Genomic DNA, 26,989 nt, shown 5'->3' with positions numbered 1-26,989 from the left:
AGGGAACCTGCCACATGGAAAATGCAGTCTAATCTTCAGGCAGCAAGTTCTAAAGCTGGAGGATATGAGCAATTCGAGATAAAGAACTCTGAATTTATTCATGTAGTCAATGCTCCTTCTATGCTGAGTAGTCAAGAGTATTTTACTATCAGTGAGTTATCTTTTTATGCACGTTCATGCAGAGAAGGCTGCCAGCCTCCTTGACTTCTCAGCCTAGAAAGAGAAGAGATGAAATAGATAAAGTACAAGTTAAACTGAATCCATTCCCATAAAACTAGATAGATAGATAGATAGATAGATAGATAGATGATAGATAGTGATAGATAGATAGATAGATAGATAGTGATAGATAGAAGATAGTGATAGATAGATAGATAGATAGATAGATAGATAGATAGATAGATAGATAGATGGATAGATAGACTGAATTATCTGTGCTGTAGGTTCCATTTAAATAGGGCCCACACATTTTGTATCCCAGAAGGTACATACTAAGACAAATCAGACAGAGTAACAAACTAAATAGAAATTCAAACCATATGAAGATAAAATCCAAGAGAAAAAAACAAGCTTTCTACAGTGTTTAGCCTTGTTTAGTACAGGCCTGCATAGCAATGTGGTTTTTTTTTTGTTTTTTTTTGTAAATTGTGAAAATTGAGAATTAGTATGATTCTTTAGGAATGTGCATTCCGGAGAACTGGTGCAGCACAAGAAATGTCTTGAAGGCAGAGATTTGTGGTTCAGATTATGGTATACAGTAATCTGAGATGATTGGTGCACTTATAGGGTGGTAGTCAGAGATGAGGGAGGATCCATAACAGTGTACTATGGAGTCTCTCATCATGGCAAAATATTGCAGAGTCCATAAGTGTTGTGGAATGTTATAGTTTTTTATGTACTCTCTTAATATGAAGTAGCATTTAAACAAGTAGTAGATTATATTTATATTCTTTCATTTTAACCTTTTAAGGACACAGGATAGTTTGTAAGAAAATGCTTGGTGACTTTTTTTCAAATTTTCCTTCCCCATCTTCCAAAATTCATAACATTACAATTATGATAGTAGCATATTTATATTGGTTTTATTAGATTTAACCACTTACAAATAAAACACTTTGGGAAAGCGAGATATCTGAAATACATTATTCTGCGTGACATTATTCTGCGTGTTGAAGTATAGTTTTTTTTTTTTACATTGCTTACTGTACAGGATAAATAACATTAGTATTGAATAGTTGGGGGTTATATGCACATGGGAATACCTAGCATGTTTGTTTGTTTTTTTGCACTATATGTATTAAATGTAAAGGTGGGTTTTTTGTATGTTTATTTTTTATACTTTATTTTCAAACATTTTTTTTATTCATACTTTACGTTCACACAAGGGGACTTGAACTTAGATTTCTAATCCTCAGTGTAATGTACTGTAATACATTGCATTGCAGCACATCGCACTTAGGTTCCATATGTGCAAAGTGCATAGGCAGTCAGGAGGCTGTTGCTCGGCCTCCTGGCTGCCATGGCAATCCCTCAGACCCTGCAATTGCAGGGAATCCAAGGGGTGGCGATCATGCCCCTGGACCCACTGGATGCAGTGATAGCTATTGATCATGTCATCCAGGAGGTTAATCTGCCAGAGTCTGACTATCTTTCGTCTCCGGTAGCTAGTCCATGGCCTCGATTGTGTTACAGCTCCCGTACTATGACACCACTGAGCGAAGGGAAAGAGTTAAAATTTGTACATGGTCTTTTTTGTTTTTAATTTCCTGCCACTTAGTACTTACAATTGTTAGACATTAGATTATTGTACCTGAAAAACATCCCAGGACAGGTTGTCTGATTTCTACTTCTAATTCCATTCATAATCTATTGTAAAAAAAAAAATTTTTATAGTGAATTTGTGAAACTGTATCATTCTCTTGCCATAAAAAAGGTGCATTATGTAGGCACTTGATACTTTGTATTTTAGTACAATAAGATGATTTTCTTTACCAATAATGGACCACTCTAGACCTTTGGATATTCAGGTCTACAGTTCGACAGTCGACACATCTGTGATCTTACAGTTTATGAGTCTACTTGCTTAAGTAGAGAGACAAATAAAGCATACCCTGCAGACCACTGGAAACATTATAAAGTCATGTCTTAGGAAAGACTGTTAAAGCGTCTGTTCCTATGATTTGTCTGTTTCACTAATGACTTTGTGATATATGGGGCCTGTTGTTTTTGGCAGGTTGGAATATTACACGCGTTGAGGCTTAAGAAAATATGCAATTATCTGATGTCATTATAGCCATTTGTACAGCTCACAAGACATGTTGTCTAAAACAGTGTGGCACTGTATGGAATTTCAGAAAAGGATTCCAGAACACTAGACTGTTCACGTTTATGGCCACCAAATAATGTATAATGTTGTTTATGTGTATACATTATATAGTTGCCCCCAACAGGTGGGGCACCCTTCACACAAAAGTGTTTTTTTTTAACTGGATACCATTGTATATAATAGTGTAAACCGTTACTATTTTTGTGGTATGGTGACACTGTTGGCCTCCATCTGAGAAATGTAACCCAATCCACACGTTCCCCTAATTTTCCCGTCAATCCTTCTCTGTGCTCTCTCTAGTACATCCTTCTTGTATAAAGTGGTGTAAACTTGTGCACAATTCTCCGTGTGGCTGGACTAATGACCTGTATAGAGACTTAACTAGATTCTTGTTGTGAACATCTACTGTATGCATCCCAATATCTTTTTTGCCCTGGCACTAGTCGCTATACTTGCTATCCACCAAAATCCCAAAGTCTTTTCTTGTCCAAGTCTTACCCAGTAATTTACTATTACAGTAAGGACATATGAAATTGCTGCAAAAATAAAAAAAAAGAAAGAAAGACATGCTCCCTGTTTGGAACCAATAAAATGTGTCTTAGGGAGCCTCCGCATTAATTGTTATTAATTGACTGCTCACCTTTTGTGTTGTGATAAGCCACAATTACTGAAAGGGCATATAGCGCACAAATTATGGGAAGGCAACCTCCACTGGCACATGGCTAATTGGAACCTTCCAGGGTCGTAAATGATCCACAATTCTGTCTAACAGGGCTAGATTGCTCCAAAAAGACCAAGTTACCGTAATAAAAGTTGCCATGCCAAGTTCTGTGGCAACCCTGACTTCTGTTATCCTGTGGAGGAGCGCACATCCTCGTCTTTTTGGAGCAACCTAGGCGTTTTGTTAAAATTGTGCACTAGTAAGTACATAATCATACATTTTACTTCACCCAAAATGCATAACCTTACATTTGTCAAGTCTCTGCCCATTCTTTCAGCTTCCTTAGATTCTACCATCCCTCTCATTTTTATTTTCTTACAGCGTTTTTGTATCATCTGCAAATATAGAAACCCTGTTCTGTAAACCCTCTACCAGGTCATTAATAAGCCTATTATAAAAGAGAGAACCCAATATTAACCCCTCTTGCACCCCACTGGTGACTGTGACCCAGTGTGAGTATTTCCTATTAAGAAATACCCTCTTTTTCCTATTACTGAGCCATGCATAATCCTGTGATCATATTTGATCTTCTTACATACTGGACCATTATTTATGGTTTATTACGGTACTATTGCCTTGATCACCTTTGATATATGTACTTGATCTGCTTACCTTCTAGATACATATTCTTTGTTGAATCATGTTTTTGTAGATATTAGCTATTGCATCTTCTCTTATTGTTATCAAATTTGTTTGCTTGGGAGCTGTCTGCAGATGTATAGGTACCATATCTTCTGTTTTTACTATTTTTGAAGTTCCTAGTGATAACGTGTTGGAGTTTAGATTGATATTTGTTGTGTCTTGGGGAGCAGTGATCAGGATTGTCATTTTAATTTTGTTTATTAAAAGTTAAGTATTAGTAGATCCTTTCTATGGTCCTTTGGTACTTTAGGATTTAGTCATTTATTGCTCATTATCATTTAAGAATAATATGAAAAGAGTCTAGTAGCTTTCATGCTGCCAGTGGATCCAATAGCCTGAATCTTTTGACAGATTTCCTTTAAAGGGGCTCTATCATTGGGAAAAGTCATTTTTAACTAATCACATCCTTGCATAGCCCTTAGAAAGGCTATTCCGCACCTACCTTTACTATGTAAATTGCCTCAGCAGTTTTTGAATAAGTCTGTTTTTATTCATATGGTAATTAGACTGGTGCATAATGCATCGTGCACCCCCTTTGCTATTGTTTCCTATGCACAGGCTGCTGCTGCAGATGATGATGACTCAGCTTCCTGTTTGCACACACACATAGGAGATAATAGCAGAGACAAGTGCTGCTGGGAACTTCCTGTGATGGCTGGAAGCTCATTAGCATATGAATAAAAACGGTTTTATTCAGAAACCACTGAGGTTTCACATTCTAAATGTAGGTGTGGAATAGCCTTTCTAAAGCCTCTGCAAGGATTTGTTTAGTTAAAAATGACTTTTCCCAATGATGGAGCCCCTTTAAATCAGGGGTGAATCTGGGCTTTGTGTCACCTGAAGCGGCACGGCGTTCGGAGGCAGAGAGCAGGCAGGGAGAGGACCTGCTCTCTGCCTGAGTGTGAGGGGCGGCCGCTGGAGCAGCGCTGCGTCCAGCAGGGCCGCCCCAATACACCGCTCGCTTCCCGTGTCAGGCTGCAGACACGGTGACACTAAGCCAGTCCAGGACAGCTTGTCCTGGACTGGCTTAGGTCAGCAAAAATGCCGCCCTCCTGAGGCCCTGGCATAGCGCCGCCTGAAGCGGTCGCTTCAGGTCGCCTCATGGGAGGTGCAGCGCTGCTTTAAATGTTAAAACTTTCAGTGGCCCAAGAAAGACTTTCGTGTGATAAACATATTATATCTTAAGGCCACAACAATTACCAAAGGTGGCTAATACTTAAAGTGGTTCTCCAGGAATTCGCCAAAAAACTAAAAAAAAAAAAAAAGTTATGGTACCTGTCCTTATAGTTACCTGGATTAATGGTTTCCCTATTGCCAGGTATATTGGAGCAGCACACCCTTTCTTTTCAAATAATCAACCATCTTCTGATATTAGTGCAACCATGGCCATCTTAATAAATCCTGTTAGGCTGATACACATCCTGAACAGAAATGAACCATATTATGCTCTTACGCCAACTCTGTCTTCTCCAGCAGCAGGAACCCATCCATGTTGGGTTTTAAATAGAGAAGATCAGTGGTGGCCATTTTTTCCCCACAGTCAAAAACAAGCTCCTGTATCTTACAAAGAGGATGCACATATCAAGACAGGTGCTCTCACATTTTTTTTATTTTTTTTTACATTTTTTGGCCATTTGCTCTTTAAGGGAGTCTGTCACCAGGAAACTATAGGAAACCAGCAATAATGCAATGTCAGTAATGTTAATGTGAGCACCATTGCACTTTTAGGGTGCATTCACACTAAGTATACGCTGAGCTGATTCTGAATGTAAAACACGTTCAGAATCAGCGCGTATCACATTGAAACCAATAGGGAAAAAAGCAGCCCATTCATTTCAATGGGGAGCACTCGTATGCCGGCTCCCATTGAGATGAATGGGATCTGCTTTGAACGCGCTGATTCTGAAAGTGCTTTACGTACAGAATCAGCTCAGCGTAAACTTGGCGTGAATGCACCCTTAGATAGATGCACCATTTCTTTAAAGGGGTTGTCCAGGATAAACTCATAATTAATCCCTAAACAAAACTTGCATGCTTTTGCTTCCTTTGAAGTGTAAGTACAGGGAGTACAGAAACTTAAACCGGGACTTTGTTGAATGGTGTCAGCAGAACCACCTCAGGATGCTGGGAAGACCAAGGAGATGGTGGTGAACTTTAGTAAGCGGAGATATGCACCAAAACCAGTGGGCATCCAAGGGATGGGCATGGAGATAGTCAAGACCTATAAGTACCTGGATGTGCTCCTCAATAATAAACTGGACTGGGCTGATCACCTGGAGGCGCTGCACAGAAAGGGCCACAGCAGGCTCTACCTGCTCAGGAGGCTGAGGGATTTTGGAGTCCAGGGGGCACTTCTTAGGGCCTTTTTCAACTCTGTGGTAGCATCAGCCATCTTCTTCTGAGTGGCCTGCTGGGGGTAACCTACCAGCCAGGGATAGAAATAGACATGACAGGCTGGTTAGAGGGGCCTTTGTCCTGGGGGGCCCCCTGGACCCAGTACAGGTGGTGGGTGACAGAACAATACTGTCCGTGGTGAGCTCCATGCTGGAGAACAACTCCCATCCCATTTATGAGACCATGATAGCACTGGGCAGTTCTGTCAGTGACTGACTGCTTCACCACAAATGTGAGAAGGAGCATTATCGGAGATCCTTGCTCCCAACAGCGGTCAGGCTGTATAATCAACATCAGGCTAAGCGAAGATCACCCCCCTATACAGAGAACTAAATGCTCCCGAGCCTTTCTTTTTTTTCTTCCTAGTTGCTATGACTCCTAGTATATTTTCTATCTGCTATGAGCTTATATGTGTTCTTTCTTAATTACACTACTGTATTATCCATGCTGCTGTAACACACTGAACTATGGTGGGATTATTAAAGGATTATCTTATCTTAATATATTTAAAGTTATGAAAATTTAGAAGAATCCTTGGTATTAGGAACTTAATTTTACCTTGTGAACCTTTTTAGTTTTATCAGAAAAATCTGTGTGTGTGTATATATATATATATATATATATATATATATATACACACATTTGACATGTTCTTGCAGAAAAATCAATATGGAGAAAGCGTGAAGACTCTTTATTTCAGCTACCTAGCTATCCTTCGTAAGGTTGCAAACCATGCTGCTCTACTACAATCATTCTCCAACACCAGCAAAAAACAGGTGAGTTTCTATCCATTTTTAGTTGCTATATTTATATATACACACACACACCAAGGTAGTTAAACAGGCAATGTGGTCAGGGCACTGACAGTTTGGACTCTTATTTGTCCATGTTTGTTTGTTTTTTGTTATTGATTTGTTTTCTACACTATGAGTGAACACATAAAATCAAAAGGTGTTAAACAAGTATATGCTTTATATTTTAGATTCTTGAAATAGCTTGTTTTTGTTTTGATGACAGCTTTGCACACTATGGGCATTCTCTTATTTAGCTTTATGAGGTAGTCACCTGGAATGATTTTCCAACAGTTTTGAAGGAGTTTCTAGAGGTGACTGAGGAGGGCATGTCATCACCTTCTTGATCTAATAGTGGATAGGCTGGAGATGTGTTTGGGTTATATTGTTGTTTTAAAAAACAAATTATGGTCCTCGTACAAATCAGGTGGGATGACATGTTTCTGCAAAATGAACCATCACACATCCACCTCTGTGCAATATGGTAGGAACCATGTATGTAGAAACGAACCGCTCACATCTTCTGCGTCCCACAAAGATATGGAAGCTGCAACCTACTTGTACTTGAATGTATGTGCACTTTAATCTGAGGCGCTATTATTTTGCTGTTTCCCTAGTGAACTTATTTATGGTTGGCGGTAACTCTTGTTCTTCTTTAGTACGTTAATGGGAAAATGCCCTTAACCATCAGTGTGCTTATTCTGTACGCAGCTATGCCAGTCTTTTGTTTGCTGTACAAGGTTTGTTCATGGTAACTTCTGACGATTTTTACAGGAAGACCATATTCGAAGAATCTGCAGTGAAGTATTTTCCAAGTTTCCAGAATTTATGCTACAAAGTAAAGAAGCTGCATTTGAAACAATATCTGATCCAAAATACAGTGGAAAAATGAAGGTTGTGATTTTTATTATTCTCTTGAAACCATAGCTTTAGATTAAACACAATCATTCCAGTAGTAGTTAGCTGCTATGTTCTTTGCATTTTGTCATGTATAACTTTTCTTTATCCTCTTCCGACATCTGCCGTAATAGTACAGCGGATGTTGGATAGTTAAATATGGCGGGCAGTCAGGAGCTGAGCGTTCGCCATAGCTATCGGGGCTCTGCTGTATTATACAGCAGAAACCTGGCGTTAATGCCAGCGCTCAGCGCCTGCCATATTGGCAAAGATCACTGGCACCCAGGACAAGATCCGAGGCCGGCGATCCGTTGCCATGACAGCCGGGAGCCTGTTGAAGTTTCCCAGGCTTGTCTGACATTCATTTATATGACAGGCGGCGTTATGCCATACAAATGCCTGTATTTTGGTTAGCAGTGTATTACATTAGTGAGAAAATGACTGCAAAGTAGAATACACATTTAGGTATCCCTAGCCAGTTTTAGCAATACTTTACACTTAAAAATAAACCAGGCCTAACAGATGCTTATTCTTTACATATTTAAAATTTTGTGAAAGGCTAAATTTTAGTTTGAGATGAATTTATGTTGTTTGCTTCAGAATGACTATGTCATTTCACTGAACGACGGTTGCATAGGTGTAAGGAAAAGCAATGACTGTGTGTAATTTCCTTTCAATTTATGGCTGAAGTAGTATCCATGCAGTTTTCTCCCCACCTGCAGACATTATACTGTATTCTTGAAGTGTGGATTGTAGTTCTGCTACTGGGTATCCTTGTTGTAAATATTTAGAATGGAATAAATCTAATGGTTTAAATATTTATGACCTCTGGGAACACCCGGCTTTACTAGTGGACAGGAATTCCTCTTTCCCATAAAGCATTGCGTCAGCAAATCACATGAAATTCACATTGCCAGATGTGGACATGCTTTTCTTAAAAATTACAATATTCACATTGTATTCTTCCCCACATTGCTTGTATCCTCACCAGAGGAACATCTTGTGAGGATAGACAGTATCAGAGTGACAATAATATGGGAAGTCAACAGCTTTTATAAACACCATAAGGCAGAATTGTGAAGTGCGCACCTCACAGATTGTTTTAACAAGCCTTGCTTCATTTACACTTTACTTAAAAGCTTTCTAATGTCTAATGTGTGTGTGTGTGTGTGTGTGTGTGTGTATATATATATATATATATATATATATATATATATATATGTATATACATATACACTACACATACCCTTAATTAAACTTTGAGAAGGAATGTACGTCAGTTGAAAATCATAGACATGATTTTTTTTTTTTTTAAAGGTATTTTAGTGCTATTAATGGGTTAAAAATTGCACCAAAATACTTTTCATAGTGTTTTGAGTGATTTCTGGCTTTCTCTGGGAGCTCCTGGAATTATTTACATTTGTTTACATGCTTCCCTAGCCTACAACTCTCAAGATCCTCCACTGACCCCCTCTCTCACACCCCCTACCTGTTTCCTTAGCTAGGACATGGACTACTAGCCCTATCTATCTACCCACCTACCTAACACAGCCCCAACCCCCACATCCAAATCATACTTGCCTTCCTTTTGTGTCCTGGAGATCATTTTCTTTGGTCCCAGGGACATCATCTTCTATGGACTTCTTGTGCATGCGTGGTATGCACTTTTCCCTTCTGACAGTGACTGTACAATAAAGTTCCATTTCGCAGAAGTGGAGGAAGTTCCATTTCATGCCAGAAGACTAAACAAGGGTAAGTATGAGATAGACAGGGAGAAGGGGGGAGGAGTATTTGTGATGTTTTGTTTCTGGAAATACGGAAACGGAACATCACCGGATCATCGGTCACTTAACCGCCCCAGGTGTATATATATATATATATATATATAATTTTTTTTTTTTTTTAATTAAGTCAAATAGAAGATAGGTGGGAGAAGGGGTTTAGTTTAGGGATTGATTTTAAGTTTATGCTGGACAACCCCTTTAAGAATGGGGGGGCCACATTGTATATAGAATTTTAAGTGAAGTGTTGATGAGACAGGAAGAGTAAAGGGTACCTGTCATACACTGCATATGTCATCTGATCTGCAGGCAGCATGTTATAGAGAGAAGAAACTGAGCAGATTAATGTGTATCCAGGTAAGTCTGTTCTTTCTGTGCTGTAGAATCCAGTGGGCGGTGCTATGAGCGATTGACAAATATAGTTGTATGCATGATCATACAGATAAGGCTGTTGACCACCAAGCAGGACTGCCCACTGTTATCTGCTCACTGCAAGTTATAATCTTCTCCCACAACACTATATATTAGTCCGCTCATCTCCTCCTGCTCTATAACATGTCGCCCACACATTGGACATATTTATTTTATAGTGTTGTTGCTGTTTCTGCATCCTAACTTCAGGATTATTTGGTTCATTGCTGTCTTGTGGTTCATTTACAGGTCCTTCAGCAACTCTTAAATCATTGTAGGAAAAACAAGGATAAGGTTCTTCTTTTCTCCTTCTCCACAAAGGTGAGCTCCATATGATGCCTGCCATGCTTGGATGCTTGGGCCATAAATTCTAATTGATAAAGCAAATGACCTTGCAACAGCTGTCAAGCACATTTCGTGAAGTGGCATCCAGTAACACAATGATAATCTTTAGGGTTAGTTCACACAAAAATAACGTGTGGCTTATTTTGGCACCAGAAAGAAAAGCTAGCGTTTTTTTTTCGTGCAGTTTTTTGCAAAAAAAAGCGTCATTTTTTTTTCTAAAAAACGTGCAGAAAAAAAACGCGCGGTTTTCGCCTCCCAATCACTTCTAGTGCTTTCTTCAGGCGGAAAACGCCTGAAGAAAGGTCATGTCACTTCTTTTTCTGCTAGCAGAAAAAAAAGCTAGCTGTTGACATAGGGCTCCATTGTAAAGGGGCTGATTTTGAAGCGAAATCCACTGTCAAAATCAGCCTCTTTGCCGCATCTCTCTCTGGTCAAAACCCGCCTGCCGCGACCATCGCGGTCACAGCTTTCCCCTCCTATGTCGGCTCAAATGAATGAGCCGACATAGGAGGGTGCAGCCGCTAGGCAGAAGCCGCGGTCCAGCGCGCTGCGGCTTCCACCTAAAGAAAGGACATGTCACTTCTTTTCTCCACTAGCAGCAGCCCGCCGCTAGCGGAAAAAAGAAGCCCGGCAGTCTGCATAGACCACCATTGTAAAGGGGCAGATTTTGAAGCGAAATCTGCTGTCAAAATCCGCCCCTTTGTTCACGTGTGAACAAGCCCTAAAATAGTTTTAAAAAAGGGTCAGGATAGCATAATGCATATCCTGAAATACAAAATAGGCTCCATCATTAAAACAACTACTCGTACACAAACGTTTGTTTGAGAAAATAGCAGCATATGTACTATATTCAGATAGCTCCTCTAACTCTAGGTGCCTTCAGGAAGTTGGACATAAAATCATTTCTACTTTCTCAATGGTGTAGGGTACCTACTAAGTTTCCATATTCCAGTCATTTTGGAGATAGGTAGGGGACATCACTTTCTCATTTACTGACTTTACTCTCTGGTCGCTAAGCCCCGCCGAGAGAGACGACCTGCTCTCTGCCTGAGCGTGAGAGGAGGCTGCTGGAGCAGCGCTGCTCCAGTGGCCTCCCCAAACCACCGCTCGGTGCTAAGCCAGTCCAGGACAGCTTGTCCTGGACTGGCTTAAGTAACCAAAAATGCTGCCCTCCCTGAGGCCCTGGCATAGCGTCGCCTGAAGCGCTTGCTTCAGGTCGCCTCATGGGAGGTGCGGCGCTGGGTAGGCGTCATAACTAGAGATGAGCGAACAGTGAAATATTCAATATTCGTTTCGAGTAGAGCCTCAATATACAACTACTACTACTTCAGTCTATGGGAAAAAATGCTCGTTTCAGGGGAAACCACTTTTCGACTAAAGAAGAGTCACCAAATGCATGAATAACAGGAGGAGAGTGTTTAGGAGGAGCGCTGTGCAGTTAAAGCGCACGGACCCTATTATAGTCTATGGGGTCCGTGCGCTTTAACTGCACAGCTCTTGCAGTTGCGCTGATAAAAAGTAAGCTCCCTCGTAACAGCAAGCTGCCAGCTCTCCTGACTAGCAAGGATGAGCCTGCTGCAGAACCAGCATTGATTTGCCAAATGCTATACACTGTATAGCATTCGGCCAATCAACGCTGGTTCTGAATCGAATATTTACTGCGAATAGCTAGTAGTATTCGATCGAGTACGAACATTTTGAATAACGTAGTATTCGATCGAATACTACTCGCTCATCTCTAGTCATAACAAGTTAAAACGGGACACCAGATAGAAAGGCCTTAGCCACATCCCTACTCACTAAGCTTAAAGGGGTATTCCCACGTCGCATACTCACCAGTCTTCACTGCTGTAAAATCTTCTTTCTTCCTGGTTTCTTGCATCATTTGGTGGGCGGGGTTTCACATGCAACCTGCCATTTAGCTCCACCCCCAAATTAGTGTGTAGCTCCGCCCACCCATAGTGGACTATGAAGTACAGGCAGCAGCAACTCCATTCTGTGTTACATACAGAGACTGCCTGTCTCTGCCATAATGAACACAATTGAATTAGCTAACCTGATAACTGGGAGAACAGAAGAAATGAAAGCAGCTCCTCTCCCCTATCTGCTAACAGGAAGCTAGGTCACGTGGTGCAGACACAGGAATAGCTAGAAACACAGGCTGGCTCCCGTGCACTTAGCCCCTCCCGCCTGAGAGCAGCAGATACATCACTTGACTTTTGAGCAGATAAGTCAAGGGCTGTGTCAACAATGTATTGAATAAAGTAAGATAGTGGACAAACAAAGCAGTTTTGCTGAAGCAGTGTATTTAGGAAAAGTCTTACATCCACATTAACAAGCAGTATAGATAGGATCCTTGTGATGGGACAACCCCTTTAAACAAAGGATATTGAGGGACCTGATTACAGCTGATAAAGAATGCGAACATTATAATCATGGACAAATGCAAATAAGAAATATATCTACAGGCACATGCAAAATTGTGATGACATCACTAATAACAAATAACATAAGAAAGCAGGAACATTACCGATATCCTCATGCAACAGATAAGGTATTAATAGATGTATCATCACTAATGTTAAAGAGGACCTTTCATCAGATCGGGCACATGCAGTTCTATATACTGCTGGAAAGCTGACAGTGCGCTGAATTCAGCGCACTGTCGGCTTTCCCGATCTGTGCCCGGTGTAAAGCGCTATCGGTACCGTAGCGCTTTAGTGTCAGAAGGGGCGTTTCTGACTGTTAGTATTATAATACTCGTCTATGGATGAGCTGTGTAAGCAGAGGGAGGGGGCGTTCTTCCCCGCTCCACAGCACAGCGCGATAGGCGCCGCAAGGCAGAAGGACGTTCCTGGCTAACAGTCAGAAACGCCCTTCTGACACTAAAGCGCTACGGTCCCGGGACCGATTAGCGCTTTACACTGGGCACGGATCGGGGGAAAGCCGACAGTGCGCTGAATTCAGCGCACTGACAGCTTTCCAGCAGTATATAAAACTGCATGTGCCCGATTTGATGAAAGGTCCTCTTTAAGTGGAGGGGATATTTTGGAGGGCCGACCTGGTGGACATGGTCTGGCACATCGCTAATGACACACTGAATGTTTGCTCCCTTCAGTTCTAGCTTGGAGTGGGCATGTTTGGCTCCTTTAGTACAGTCTTTGATTAGTACCAGCATGGTGGAGGAATTATGAGATATCTGCTACAGTTGAATTTATAGTGTTCATGCACATCTAGTGAAACACTATTAATAATAGTGAGTGTAGAAATATGGGAGGTATGACATTTTCTACCTTTGCAAAGTGTGAATAAGGGCCAGAAACAAAGCAAAAAAATATCTGGTGTCAGCTTCACATGTACATGTCGAAAATAGCTTTTTCGAGGTAATGGTAGGCCAACTGGATCATCTAAAGGTATGATGTTGATCAGCAACATGTCCCCTACAATGCCACATGGCTGGTTTGGTGTTGAGTTTACTGGTGACGGGCTCCATTTAAATTAGAATACTCTATTGATATTGAATGAGAATGTAATTGTTTATGAATTTCTGTCACCAGCTGAATAGCGGAAGTAAACCTGTTCATGACCTATATTTTTCAGCTTCTTGATGTTTTGGAGAGATATTGCATGGCCTCAGGACTAGAGTATCGGAGACTTGATGGAAGCACCAAGGCAGAAGAAAGAGTTAAAATAGTGAAGGAGTTCAATAGTATCCAAGATGTGAATATTTGTTTAGTTTCAACGATGTAAGTAAATCTATGTTTAACATATTATTTTTTTTGTCACAAATTTATAAATTGGTCTCTAACGCCCTAAACAATCAGACCTTTTCAGGGCTTTAATACTCATTGTTTTTAACTGTTTGTTTCATATTTGCATAGCGAGGGCCATAAATGTTTTATTTTTCCATCACCAAGGCCATATGAGTGGCTTGTTTTTGCTGGACAAATTATATTCTTCTGAAGTCCATATAATGCTTTGGAAAACTTTTATTAATGCAAAAGGTTTTTATTAGTTGGAAAAACTGTAATTTTTTTTAGATTTTTTGTTTTAAGTTCATTTGCACTGCATTTGAGGTGTTATCTTTCATGTGTGAGTCTGTATGCTTACAACTATTTCATATGTGTACAGTCTTGTATAGTTCACTCCTTTTTGCACAAAAAAACCCACTTTGTTTTTGTGTTTCCATATTCTGAGAGCCATTACTTTTTTGTTTTAGGGTGAGTTCACACGGAGTAAAGTGCCGCGTGATGTGGCATGTATACGCCGCGTGAGATTTTGCGGGCAGTATACGCTCCCATTGATTTCAATGGGAGCCGGGATCGTATACGCGGCGCTATTTTGCGGCACTTTACTCCGTGTGAACTCACCCTTAATCTCAGCTGACTTATATGAGGCCTCATATTATGTGGGAAGAGTTGAAGTTTTCATTGCCACCATTTTGTGGTACATGCATCTTTCTGTTGACTCTTTATTCTGTTTTGGGGGGCAGAATTTTCAAAAGGCATCAATCTTGTCATTGTGTTTTTGTCACTGAGTTCACTCTATAGGTTGAAATAATAATATTTGTTTTTACATAAGGTAAGATTTGAGGGGGCGCAAGGCACTTCTTGAAAAAGAATGTGGAAAACTTTTTCACATTTTTTCAGCCCCATTAGGGATCCTGCAATTGTTTGCTTGTTTTTATATTATACTGTGTTGCACTGGTATTGCTGTTTATTATGCTGGTTAGTTTTATACTGACAACCTTTTAGACTATGCCTTTGGTAAGGCCTTCTGTAGATGGAAGACCTAGAAACCATTGAAAGGGGCTTCAGGCAGAGAGGACCCCTTTTCTCTGTCTGCTGCTGATTTCACATGGCTGTGTGACAGCCCCGTTTTCAAACCAGACCGGTGGTCATATAGCCATTATAGTGATTCCTTATCCTGTGCATTCCAGAACAACTGTAGCTGTACTGTCCTGTACTCACAGCATCATTGTGGCAGGAGCTCTAATATGTATATTAGGTGCTCCTGCCGCATGGGTACAGTGTCAATGTCTGTGAGATCAATATAATGTATACAGTGGGGCAAAAAAGTATTTAGTCAGTCACCAATAGTGCATGTTCCACCACTTAAAAAGATGAGAGGCGTCTGTAATTTACATCATACGTAGACCTCAACTATGAGAGACAAAATGAGAAAACAAATCCAGAAAATCACATTGTCTGATTTTGTAAGAATTTATTTGCAAATTATGGTGGAAAAATAAGTATTTGGTCAGTAACAAAATTTCATCTCAATACTTTGTTATATATCCTTTGTTGGCAATGACAGAGGTCAAACGTTTTCTGTAAGTCTTCACAAGGTTGGCACACACTGTTGTTGGTATGTTGGCCCATTCCTCCATGCAGATCTCCTCTAGAGCAGTGATGTTTTGGGGCTGTCGCTTGGCAACACGGACTTTCAACTCCCTCCAAAGGTTTTCTATAGGGTTGAGATCTGGAGACTGGCTAGGCCACTCCAGGACCTTGAAATGCTTCTTACAAAGCCACTCCTTCGTTGCCCTGGCGGTGTGCTTTGGATCATTGTCATGTTGAAAGACCCAGCCACGTTTCATCCTCAATGCCCTTGCTGATGGAAGGAGGTTTACACTCAAAATCTCACGATACATGGCCCCATTCATTCTTTCATGTACCCGGATCAGTCGTCCTGGCCCCTTTGCAGAGAAACAGCCCCAAAGCATGATGTTTCCACCCCCATGCTTTACAGTAGGTATGGTGTTTGATGGATGCAACTCAGTATTCTTTTTCCTCCAAACACGAAAAGTTGTGTTTCTACCAAACAGTTCCAGTTTGGTTTAATCAAACCATAGGACATTCTCCCAATACTCTTCTGGATCATCCAAATGCTCTCTAGCAAACTTCAGACGGGCCCGGACATGTACTGGCTTAAGCAGTGGGACACGTCTGGCACTGCAGGATCTGAGTCCCTGGCGGCGTAGTGTGTTACTGATGGTGGGCTTTGTTACATTGGTCCCAGCTCTCTGCAGTTCATTCACTAGGTCCCCCCGCGTGGTTCTGGGATTTTTGATCACCGTTCTTGTGATCATTTTGACCCCACGGGGTGAGATTTTGCGTGGAGCCCCAGATCGAGGGAGATTATCAGTGGTCTTGTATGTCTTCCATTTCCTAATTATTGCTCCCACAGTTGATTTCTTCAATCCAAGCTGGTTGCCTATTGCAGATTCAGTCTTCCCAGCCTGGTGCAGGGCTACAATTTTGTTTCTGGTGTCCTTTGACAGTTCTTTGGTCTTCACCATAGTGGAGTTTGGAGTCTGACTGTTTGAGGGTGTGCACAGGTGTCTTTTTATACTGATAACAAGTTTAAACAGGTGCCATTACTACAGGTAATGAGTGGAGGAAAGAGGAGACTCTTAAAGAAGAAGTTACAGGTCTGTGAGAGCCAGAAATCTTGATTGTTTGTAGGTGACCAAATACTTATTTTCCACCATAATTTGCAAATAAATTCTTACAAAATCAGACAATGTGATTTTCTGGATTTGTTTTCTCATTTTGTCTCTCATAGTTGAGGTCTACGTATGATGTAAATTACAGACGCCTCTCATCTTTTTAAGTAGTGGAACTTGCAATATTGGTGACTGACTAAATACTTTTTTGCCCCACTGTATATTGGTCATAGAGCAAGAGTCGCCCTTGCTGATGTCTGATAAATGTTATGAAGCGTTAAGGAGTTTTATTTTCTGATTGTGTTGTTCTTCTTATTCTATTTAAAGGGCTGGCGGACTTGGACTTAATTTTGTTGGAGCAAATGTAGTTGTAGTCTTTGACCCAACATGGAATCCAGCCAATGACCTTCAGGCAATTGACAGGTAATTGTAAAATTTGTCTTGCACAACAAGAATTGTCCCCTAAACCCTTACATTTTGTTGTGTTCAGCTTTTGCATTAACCGAAATGCTTTTATTACCATACAGAGCTTATCGAATTGGACAGTGTAGAGATGTGAAAGTCTTAAGGCTTGTATCACTGGGGACAGTGGAAGAGATTATATACTTAAGACAGGTTTACAAACAAGTAAGTTTCCTTCAATAACAAATATTCTCACTTGATTTAGGTAGGATAAAGTATAACTATTCATAGCGTTATATAGACAGCCAATATTATTTAACTTCTTCAAAAAGTTCAAATGCTTAAATGTGTAAATGAGAGCTGATCTGTAGTAACCTGGTCCGGCCACTACATAGAGAACAGAGTCGTCTGCTTCCTTTTCTGTTCTATCAGCTGTTGAGAACATCTGATCAATGGGGGTGTCAGGTGTTGGACCCTGACCAATATGATATTGGTAACCTATCCTTGGGATACATCATTAATATTTTTAGCTCGGAAAACTCCTTTAAAGGGATTCTATCATTAGAATTCACTTTTTTAACTAAGTACATGTAGGAATAGCCTTAAGAAAGGCTATTCTTCTCTTACCTTTATTATTCTGATCGGTGCCGCTGTTCCTGAGAAATATCTTCTTTCTTCCATATGTAAATGGTTTTTCAGACAGCACTGAGGGCATCCTCTGTGTTGTTCAAAAACTCTCCAGCGACTCGTCCATCTTCTTCTCCGGACTGCTTCTCTTGCATCACATGCATGTCTGTTGGCCATTTTCCTGTGGCCGAATGGGAGCGGACACTAATGATGGCCATTTAACGGTAGTGTGAACTACCCCATACAGAGCCATCCATCACCCATCGGCACCTAGATTTTTATTATTTTTTTTAAATACTATATGGTGTACATTAATTTGTGGGATGAAATAGAGCAGCAGACTGCAGTATACAGTACATTTGTATAATATAGTACCACACTCTGTTGATTTTAGGTGCCAGTCGGGGTCCTGTCATGGCCAGTAAACATTTCAAGGTGCTTTGAAGGCACTCAGTCCAATGTGATAAAAGAAAAAGTTCTTTATTGAAGATAACAGTGAATATAATCTAAGCAGAATATTTATAGTATGATATAGATTATCTCCAGACGTTTCACTCAAAGACCTTTCTATAAAGTAGATACAAGTACAACTAGTTATGGAATTACTATAGATCATTTTATATACACACTGATATTCTTCATTTAGGGATATCCATTGATAAAGATCTTTGACTGAAAACATCTGGGGGTAATAAAGTTCAATAAAGAACTTTTTCTTTCATCACATTGTCATCAAAATTCCTTGCAATGTAGTACCACTGAGAAAAGGAATATACCGTACACCTTTCACCTTACTCCAGCAGGGCACTCTTTTGGTCTCCATTGGGTGAGTAGGGACTTCTAGATATATTTGACACATATATTAGGATCTTTCCAGCACATGCCGTAAATGGCCACTTCACCCATAAGGTCAGCTGTTGACTTTGTCATTTATTGTATGGTTGAATCCTCGTAATATTCATAACAGACTAAGTGTGGTCTAGTGTGAATTCAGATGCTGTAGTTTGTCAGTTAATCCTTCCTGTGGTAAGCAGCTGGCAGATACACATCGCTGGATACTGGTAACCAATATAATAACACATTATGTTAGTTCCTGTGTTTTGTAGTTGTGTGCTACAGTAATAAATTTATTGAAGTAACATTGAGACATGTTGTTTTGTGTTTCACAGCAACTTCACTGTGTGGCAATTGGGACTGAGAATGCGAAGCGCTATTTTAAGGCTGTGCAAGGATCAAAAGAGCATAAAGGAGAATTATTTGGTGTTCACAATCTCTTCAAGCTTAGGATCCAAGGAACCTGCCTGACCAGGGATATTTTAGAGGTATTTTTACATATATATTTTTTTTTAATATTCCATGTTCTTTGCTTGGTATCTAGATTGCTATAGTAAGATTGATTATACTATTGATATATTTTTTTCTACTGATAATTGAGAGTTTTTACTTTCAATTGTTCTCACTAGTTTAAAGGTAAACTTGCTGTATAAAAAGTCGAGTAACTTATTATTTTATTATTTTCTTTTCATTTATATTATTTTACTCATCTTGTGGATCAGTATATCTGACAGCCTGTTACATGTTTGATCAGTACCTATGTAACTCTGTTGATATTTATGTTTGTATTAAAAGGGTAGACCTCTATACTATACAGAGTTCGTTGGACGTTATTATAGAGTGTAGACATCACACTTCTTCAGACACTGAACATGCAGACAATACTGGGAGATTTGAACACTGTAGACATCAGGATTATGAATGAGCTTGTGAAGTAAAATGGGCTGTAGCTTATGCCATAATTCATAAAGGTAATATGCAATTGTATGGCATAGAGTTGCATGCTCTAGGACTGCACTTTCCTTGCATAGGTCAGAGGATTATCCAAATTGATTTTGCAGAAATCACTAGCCTTGAGTTACACATACACTTCATCATACTTGTCCAGGCTATCATGCTTTTGAAGGTTAAACTATGTTCTTAAAACATTTGAGCAGTATTGATGGCCAGAAAAGAAAACAAGTAGTTCTCTAATAAAATCAATGTGAGGTCAGCTTGTAAGCCCAATGATGATGTGTTATTCTGGATCTGACATTTGTTGCTGCTGAAAGCAATATCGACAGGAGGTCCAAGGAGCCTGATGAACACTGTCTTCTCATTGACTATTCTCATTGTGAAAAACATTGCATGGCCACTGGCTGCTTTTGCTATGTGTTCAAATATTTTTATTAAGGTTTTTTCTTTTAAGTAACAAAGTATGACAAATACAGGAAAAATATGCAGTTTACATATCTAATGAACATATAAAATAGGGATACAGTTAACGTTTTATAGAGGATAACAAAAACATTTTTAGATTTAACATTAAACATAAAGATGATTTGGATGAATCCGGTAGAATAGTGATTTGGTGTGGAGAGAGATGTTGGTCAGTTTTCATATACCATCTGTGTAAAGGTGTAATTGAAGGGCGTAGTGTGTAAGAGATGGGGAGGGAGGGAAGATGTTAATAGTTTAGTAGAAAAGTGCAGAAATGGGTATTAAGGAAGAAGAAAGAGAGGAGGAATGAGAAAGTGGGAGATGACAAAAGTATCAGATGACCTGGCCTCCACAGTCACCAGACCTGAACCCAATCGAGATGGTTTGGGGTGAGCTGGACCGCAGAGTGAAGGCAAAAGGACCAACAAATGTTAAGCATCTCTGGGAACTCTTTCAAGACTGTTGGAAGACCATTTCCAGTGACTACCTCTTGAAGCTCCTCGAGAGTATGCCAAGAGTATTCAAAGCAATAATCAAAGCAAAAGGTGGCTACTTTGAAGAACCTAGAATATAAGACATATTTCCAGTTGTTTCACACTTTTTTGTTAAGTATATAAATCCACATGTGTTAATTCATAGTTTTGAAGCCTTCAGTGTAAATCTACAACTTTCATAGTAATACAGAAAACTCTTTGAATGAGAAGGTGTGTCCAAACTTTTGGTCTGTACTGTATATATATATATATATATATATATATATATATATATAATATTATCAGGAGGACCTGGCACGGGTATATTTCATTTTTTGTTTGTGTTGTGGCCCCATAAGAATTATCCAGTTTTGCACTGGTGTATTTTGCATATCGTTTGTGTGTGTCCTCATAAGCATCTCGTTTCGGATATCAGTGAAAAACCTGCGATCGGTTGTTATGGAGACCTGGAGTAAAGCTGTATGTATGTGACCTTGAGTAGCAGTGTCATCCACAGCGCCCTGCCCCTTTAATGCTGACATAAAGTAGTGAAGAAAAATGGCTGGGTTTCTATTAAAACCTGGAGTAAAACTTTTAATATGTGGTACTCTGTGCAGAGCTGTGTATCTAATCTAATCTTCCGGCGTGTGGTATTGTGTGCAGTGGTGCGTATCTAATCCTCTGGTGTGTGGAATTGTGTGAAGACGCGTGTATCTAATCCTCTGGCGCTTGGTACTTTGTGCATATGCGCGTATTTAATCCTCTGGCTTGCGGTACTGTGTGCAGACATGCGTATTTAATCCTCCGGCGTGTGGTACTGTGTGCTGACTTGTGTATCTAATCCTCCAGTGTGAGGTATTGTGTGCATACGCGCGTATCTAATCCTATTGCATGTAATACTGTGTGCTGACTTGTGTATCTAACCCTCCAGCGTGTTATTGTGTGCAGACGCTCGTATCTAATCCTCCAGTGAGTAGTACTGTGTGCAGACACGCGTATCTAATCCTTTGGCGTGTGGTACTGTGTGCAGACGCTTGTATCTAACCTTCCCTGTGTGGTATTGTGCGCAATAGCGTGTATCTAATCCTTTGGTGTGTGGTATTGTGTGCAGTGGCGCGTATCTAATCCTCTGGTGTGTGGAATTGTGTGAAGACGCGTGTATCTAATCCTCTGGCGCTTGGTACTTTGTGCATATGCACGTATTTAATCCTCCGGCTTGTGGTACTGTGTGCAGACATGCGTATTTAATTCTCCGGCGTGTGGTGCTGTGCACTGACATGCATATCTAATCATCTGGCATGTGGCACTGTCTCTGGTGATTTTATATTAATAAATAACCAATCATATTGTGAAACTTTTTTTTTTTTTTTTTTTTTTTTAATAGCGTGAAGGCCAAATAGAAGCTGGAATTAGAAGTGCCACTATGTTTTTAAGTCAACAATCTAATTCAGATGGTGCTAACATGGTAAGTTTTCATATACATATATATCTATGTGTGTGTGTTATAGAAAAGCCTAGGTTTAGGTACAAATAACCAGAATTCAACATTATTCATCATACTTTTGCATTAAAATCTGTTTATGGAATTATTGGTTATTAATAGAGATGAGCGAGTACTATTTGAAATAGCATGCTCCCATAGGAATGAATGGATGCAGCCGGCGCGCAGGGGGTTAAGCAGCCAGACGCCAGCACAAGCTGCGTGCCGGCTGCGTCCATTCATTCCTATGGGAGAATGCTATTCGAAACGGCAGTTTCGAATAGTACTTGCTCATCTCTAGTTATTAACTCTCACACAATGCAGTGGACCACAGAATATTAAAGTACATAATACTAGTTCAACTTAGACTCTGTTCACAATTTATTATGATGGAAACCATAATGCAGTACAAGATTGTAGACGTGATGGCTCTAGCAGAAATTGATGGACCCATATAATGAGGCCTATCTGGTTCCAGTGTGATAAAAGCAGCAACATACGTAGCGTTTTCTCAACTGTCAAAGCAGTTATCCAGGAGTAGAAAACATTACTGCTTTCTTTCAGAAAGTGCTGACTACCTGTTCACAGACAGTGACATCAAATCCTTTGGTCACATGGCTATGCTGCAGCTGAGTCCCATTCAATGAATTTTCCTGAGTTGTAGTATGGCCATGTACCCAGTGGTCATGATGTTGCTGTCTGAGAAGACGAAGTGGAGACCTTTTTCAGAGAAAGCAGCCATGTTTTCTACTCCTGCATAACCTTTTAACCTTCCGTCTCTACACTTGCTGATTTCCACAGGGGTTTGTCCAATTCAATACATAATTTATAATAGTGACTCCTGAGCACCATATGCTGAGGACTGGTTTAAATGCACTACCATTCCAGGATACCAACTAGAATACACCTAGTAATTTAAAGGGGCTCTATCATTGGGAAAAGTCATTTTTAGACAAGCACATCCTTGCATAGACTTTAGAAAGGCTATTCCACACCTACCTTTAGTATGTAAATTGCCTCAGTAGTGTTTGAATAAGTCCGTTTTTATTCATATGCTAATGAGCTTAGACCGTGCACCGAGTGTCTGTGTCTGTGTGCACTGTCTGCTCTATGTGTATGTATAGCAGAGACAAGTCCTCAGCACAGCAGCCTCTGCTATACATACATGTAGAGCAGACAGTGCACACAGACACTTCCAGAGTACACTGAGAAGATCATTAGCATATGAATAAAAACGGACTTATTCAAACACTACTGAGGCGATTTACATACTAAAGGTAGGTGTGGAATAGCCTTTCTAAAGGCTATGCAAGTATGTGCTTATCTAAAAATGACTTTTCCCAATGTTAGAGCCCCTTTAATGTACCGTGGCTCTAACTACCGTGGGGGACCAGCGTAAAATCAGGGATGCAGAGATAGCAGCCACATCTGGGCCCTTTTGTTTGTGACATAAGAAGACACCAGGAGTCATTATTATACATATGATGTGTAGATGTAGTGAACAGTTACTGTTTTTGTCATTTCCAATAAACAGTTTTATTTATTAAAATGTGAAGATGTTCTCTAAGCTTTAACAGAATCTTATTATTTTTAATATGCTTCTGTTTAAATTATTATTAGCTTTTTTTAAATATGGCAACTTGCATTTTTGGTTTAGTGTTTTTTAATGTGCCCTATTCACAGCATCTTTCCCATTTTACCACCTGCTGATCATTACGATGTGTCTGTGCCACAAGCTAAATACACACATTTATATAGCTCACTAGAAATCAAAACAGATGACAATATTGCCTTCCACAAATGTAACTCTCTGCCAGATTTGCAGATGTGTGAGGATATTTTGTCTAGCTTTGATATATGGACAGACCAAGTTTTACCACCTCACCCTGGTGAGTCACTACCATAGGATAAATATTGGAAGTCACTATGATCCTGTAGAAACTGTAAGTTTGTCATCTTATGTAGCATGATAGATTTGTTTTCTAACTAAAAGCTTCATACTGAAATACCCCCTTGTATTACAGCTGCCTCTATTTTCAGACTCCTTATAGTCATTGATCAGGGGTGGGTGCACAATGTGCACTGCTTCCATAACCAAACTCAGTGCTACACATGTTATACACTGTCTACCAATAAGTATTTGGACACCCATGTAAATGAAGATATCTGCGGTTCTTGATATATGTCACGCCTTCCACTGTTAAATACGACGGGTGCTGGCCAGAAAAACCGCACCCAACTGATGGCTCACATACACCAGGAGTTTCACCAGGCATCCGGGAGTATTGTGTTGTTGGGGACGAGTATGTTGCAGAGTTCCAAATTAAATAACAGGCCTGGATGATCTCACCCATCCTTTAGCCTGGAGAAGCCACACACACAACTGATAGTGTATCAAGTGAGTTCTAATTTTAATAGTGCAAAAAGGTAGTTTAAATACAATACAGACAAAAGTAGGTTGGACTATTCTAATGACATAACATTGTAGAGTTTTAACATAAACCTGGCACATGACTATTGGCTAAAGGCCCAATGTATTTTGCATCTCATTATAGCTTTCCAAACTAGGATGGACTTTGTCCTTAAACACAGAAAGTTTCAAAATACTTATGTGTGAACTAACATCTCATATCATGGCAAGATAGAGAAGATTACATGCTGGTGCCAATCAATTTCAACCTTGAAGATAACGAATAGACTACATAAACTCTAAGTATATACACTCTACACACTCTAAGTGTATACATCGAGTAAAAGAGATATACAAATAGTCAGCTGCATCTTCAAATGATGAGACCCTTGAGATAGACAAAGATAAGGATTCATCTACACAGCATTCCTTAACCACCCAAAAGGGCCTCTTGAACTTTAAACAGACATTCTCATAAAGCTTATATAAGAAAAAGGTTACAAGATGGCTGACAGAATACAAGATGGAGGACTTAACTCTAACAGTGTCGATCAACACCATCCGTAAGGAAGCATCTGCTGTGTTCTACCAACTATTGTATATGAATACATGTTGTATTTCTATTCTACCACAGGTGTCCAAATACTTATTGGTAGACATTGTATTATTCATGACCACTGTACATGACATAGAGAAAACCCACAACACTCCTTCATGGACGTCTTCATAAAACTCATTGTTTGTTTAGTTAATCAACTTATTAGCAGTTCTAGAAATCTAAGCCGAGGTCTGAACTGATAAAAATACTGACTTAAAGAGGTATTCCTATGAACATAAGAATATCTACAATTTTAGATAATTAAAAGTTAAACATCTTTGCAAATTTAAGTATTAAAAATTCAGCATTTTTGCAAATACAGGTAAACATTTTGCACAGTTTTTCTCTAAAAATTTCAGTTCTGACATTTTGATGTGTTGATCAGTTGCCAGTGGATACGACCACTAATGCAGAAACTTTCTATGGTCTAGGACTTGTCAGGAACCCAGCCATGATTTTCTTATTGTAGCTGGGTTATCAGGTGTGGATATTACATGTATCAGAAGATATCTCGGCCACAATAAGGAAATCATGGCTGATTCCCTCACCTTAGACAGGTCCTGAATTCATGGTCGTATCCACTGGCAACTGATTAAGACGACAACTTGTGACCACAAGATATATAGAGAAAATCTTTAAAACTCTGCAAAATGCTTAATTACTTATATTTGCAAAAATGTTTAACTTTTAATTATCTACAAATTTAAAAATGGTTACATTCATGGGAATACCCCTTTAAGACAATAAAAGATTAGTAGTGTATTTGGCAGACTAACACTGAACTCTGTTTTTTATACTTGCCCACCCTCAAGGAGCAGAAGAGACCTTTATCTGTCTTTTTATTTTCTATTCCATATGCAATCTCTTCCTATCCCTTCCTTCAGGATCCTCCTCTAAGGGCTCGTTCACATCTGCGCCCGGTCTCCGTTCTGCAGGTTTCCGTTTCCTGCACAAAACAGAGGCAGGAGACGGAAACCTGCAGGACTCTTTCATACCCATTCATTTGAATGTGTTTGAAAGATGTGCGGCGGTGAGCGTTTTATGCTCTCTGCCACGAAACCGTTTTTTTTAAAATCGGACACAGAGTCGGACATGCAGTACTCTGTGTCCGATTTTAAAAAAAACGGTTTCGTGGCGGAGAGCATAAAACGCTCACGGTCGGACCCGGTCTGACAGCTTTCCGTCTTCTGCATGCAGAAGACGGAAAGCTGAGAACGGAGACCCGAACGCTAGTGTGAACCTAGCGTAATATACTTAGCACTATTAAAAAAAATTAATAAAAAAAATCAGCTATGTTTGGCCTATATTACGCTTTTCAGCCATATACTGCCTCTCTTCTGCTTATTATTCTTTCCCACACTCCTGTTACACACAGCTCTGATACCTCCATCTTTTTCCCCACTCACAGTACTATTACGTCTATATTGCTTACACACATAGACCAGCTCCCTTCACATTCCCTACACACAAAGAACTGCTGTCTGCATGTTCTCCACACCAATTGCTCTCCTATCTTCCATGTTTCCTGCTCCACACAACATTGTAGCTTCGTATTTTCCTTCTTACACATACTGCTCTTCTACATAACTGATTCTCCCAACAATGATGTTACTTTTGTTTCCTTACTGAATATGACCTGCTCCCTCCATACACTCAGCACTGCTGTTCATTTCCCACACACACTCAGCCTTACTACCTTCACATTTCCTCCACTCACTCAGATCTGCTACCTCCAATTTCACTCCACACACACTCAAATCTTCTACATCCTCACACACACACAAACACACTTATCTCTCTGTCCTTTGTAATTGTGTTATAATTTTCCCTGTTTACTTTGGAATTGACCATATTTATCGTCCTTTTATCAGAATCTGATTATTTGTTCGCCTGCACTGGTATAATGGCTCATGACCATTTTCAGTATTGCTGCAGTACCTTGGCCTTACTCTTAATTTTTAATAGTAGTTTTGCAGTAACATAAATTTTA

The 26,989-nt window shown here is 39.8% G+C and overlaps 1 protein-coding gene across 1 annotated transcript in view; it reads left to right on the top strand.

Annotated features, from left to right (window-relative positions):
- ERCC6L2 (ERCC excision repair 6 like 2) overlaps positions 1-26,989 on the top strand; it is a 104,206-nt gene that overhangs the window by 38,141 nt on the left and 39,076 nt on the right. Inside the window, exons 9-16 of the mRNA XM_075277705.1 lie at positions 6,743-6,859; positions 7,649-7,768; positions 10,213-10,284; positions 13,909-14,054; positions 17,084-17,179; positions 17,284-17,383; positions 18,955-19,107; positions 21,896-21,976. Of these exons, the coding sequence (XP_075133806.1) occupies positions 6,743-6,859; positions 7,649-7,768; positions 10,213-10,284; positions 13,909-14,054; positions 17,084-17,179; positions 17,284-17,383; positions 18,955-19,107; positions 21,896-21,976 (885 nt within the window). The remainder of the gene's footprint in view (positions 1-6,742; positions 6,860-7,648; positions 7,769-10,212; positions 10,285-13,908; positions 14,055-17,083; positions 17,180-17,283; positions 17,384-18,954; positions 19,108-21,895; positions 21,977-26,989) is intronic.

This window comes from Leptodactylus fuscus, chromosome 1 (assembly GCF_031893055.1).
Source record: "Leptodactylus fuscus isolate aLepFus1 chromosome 1, aLepFus1.hap2, whole genome shotgun sequence".
Taxonomy (NCBI): Eukaryota; Metazoa; Chordata; class Amphibia; order Anura; family Leptodactylidae; genus Leptodactylus; species Leptodactylus fuscus.
This window is presented reverse-complemented; position numbering and strand designations above follow the sequence as displayed.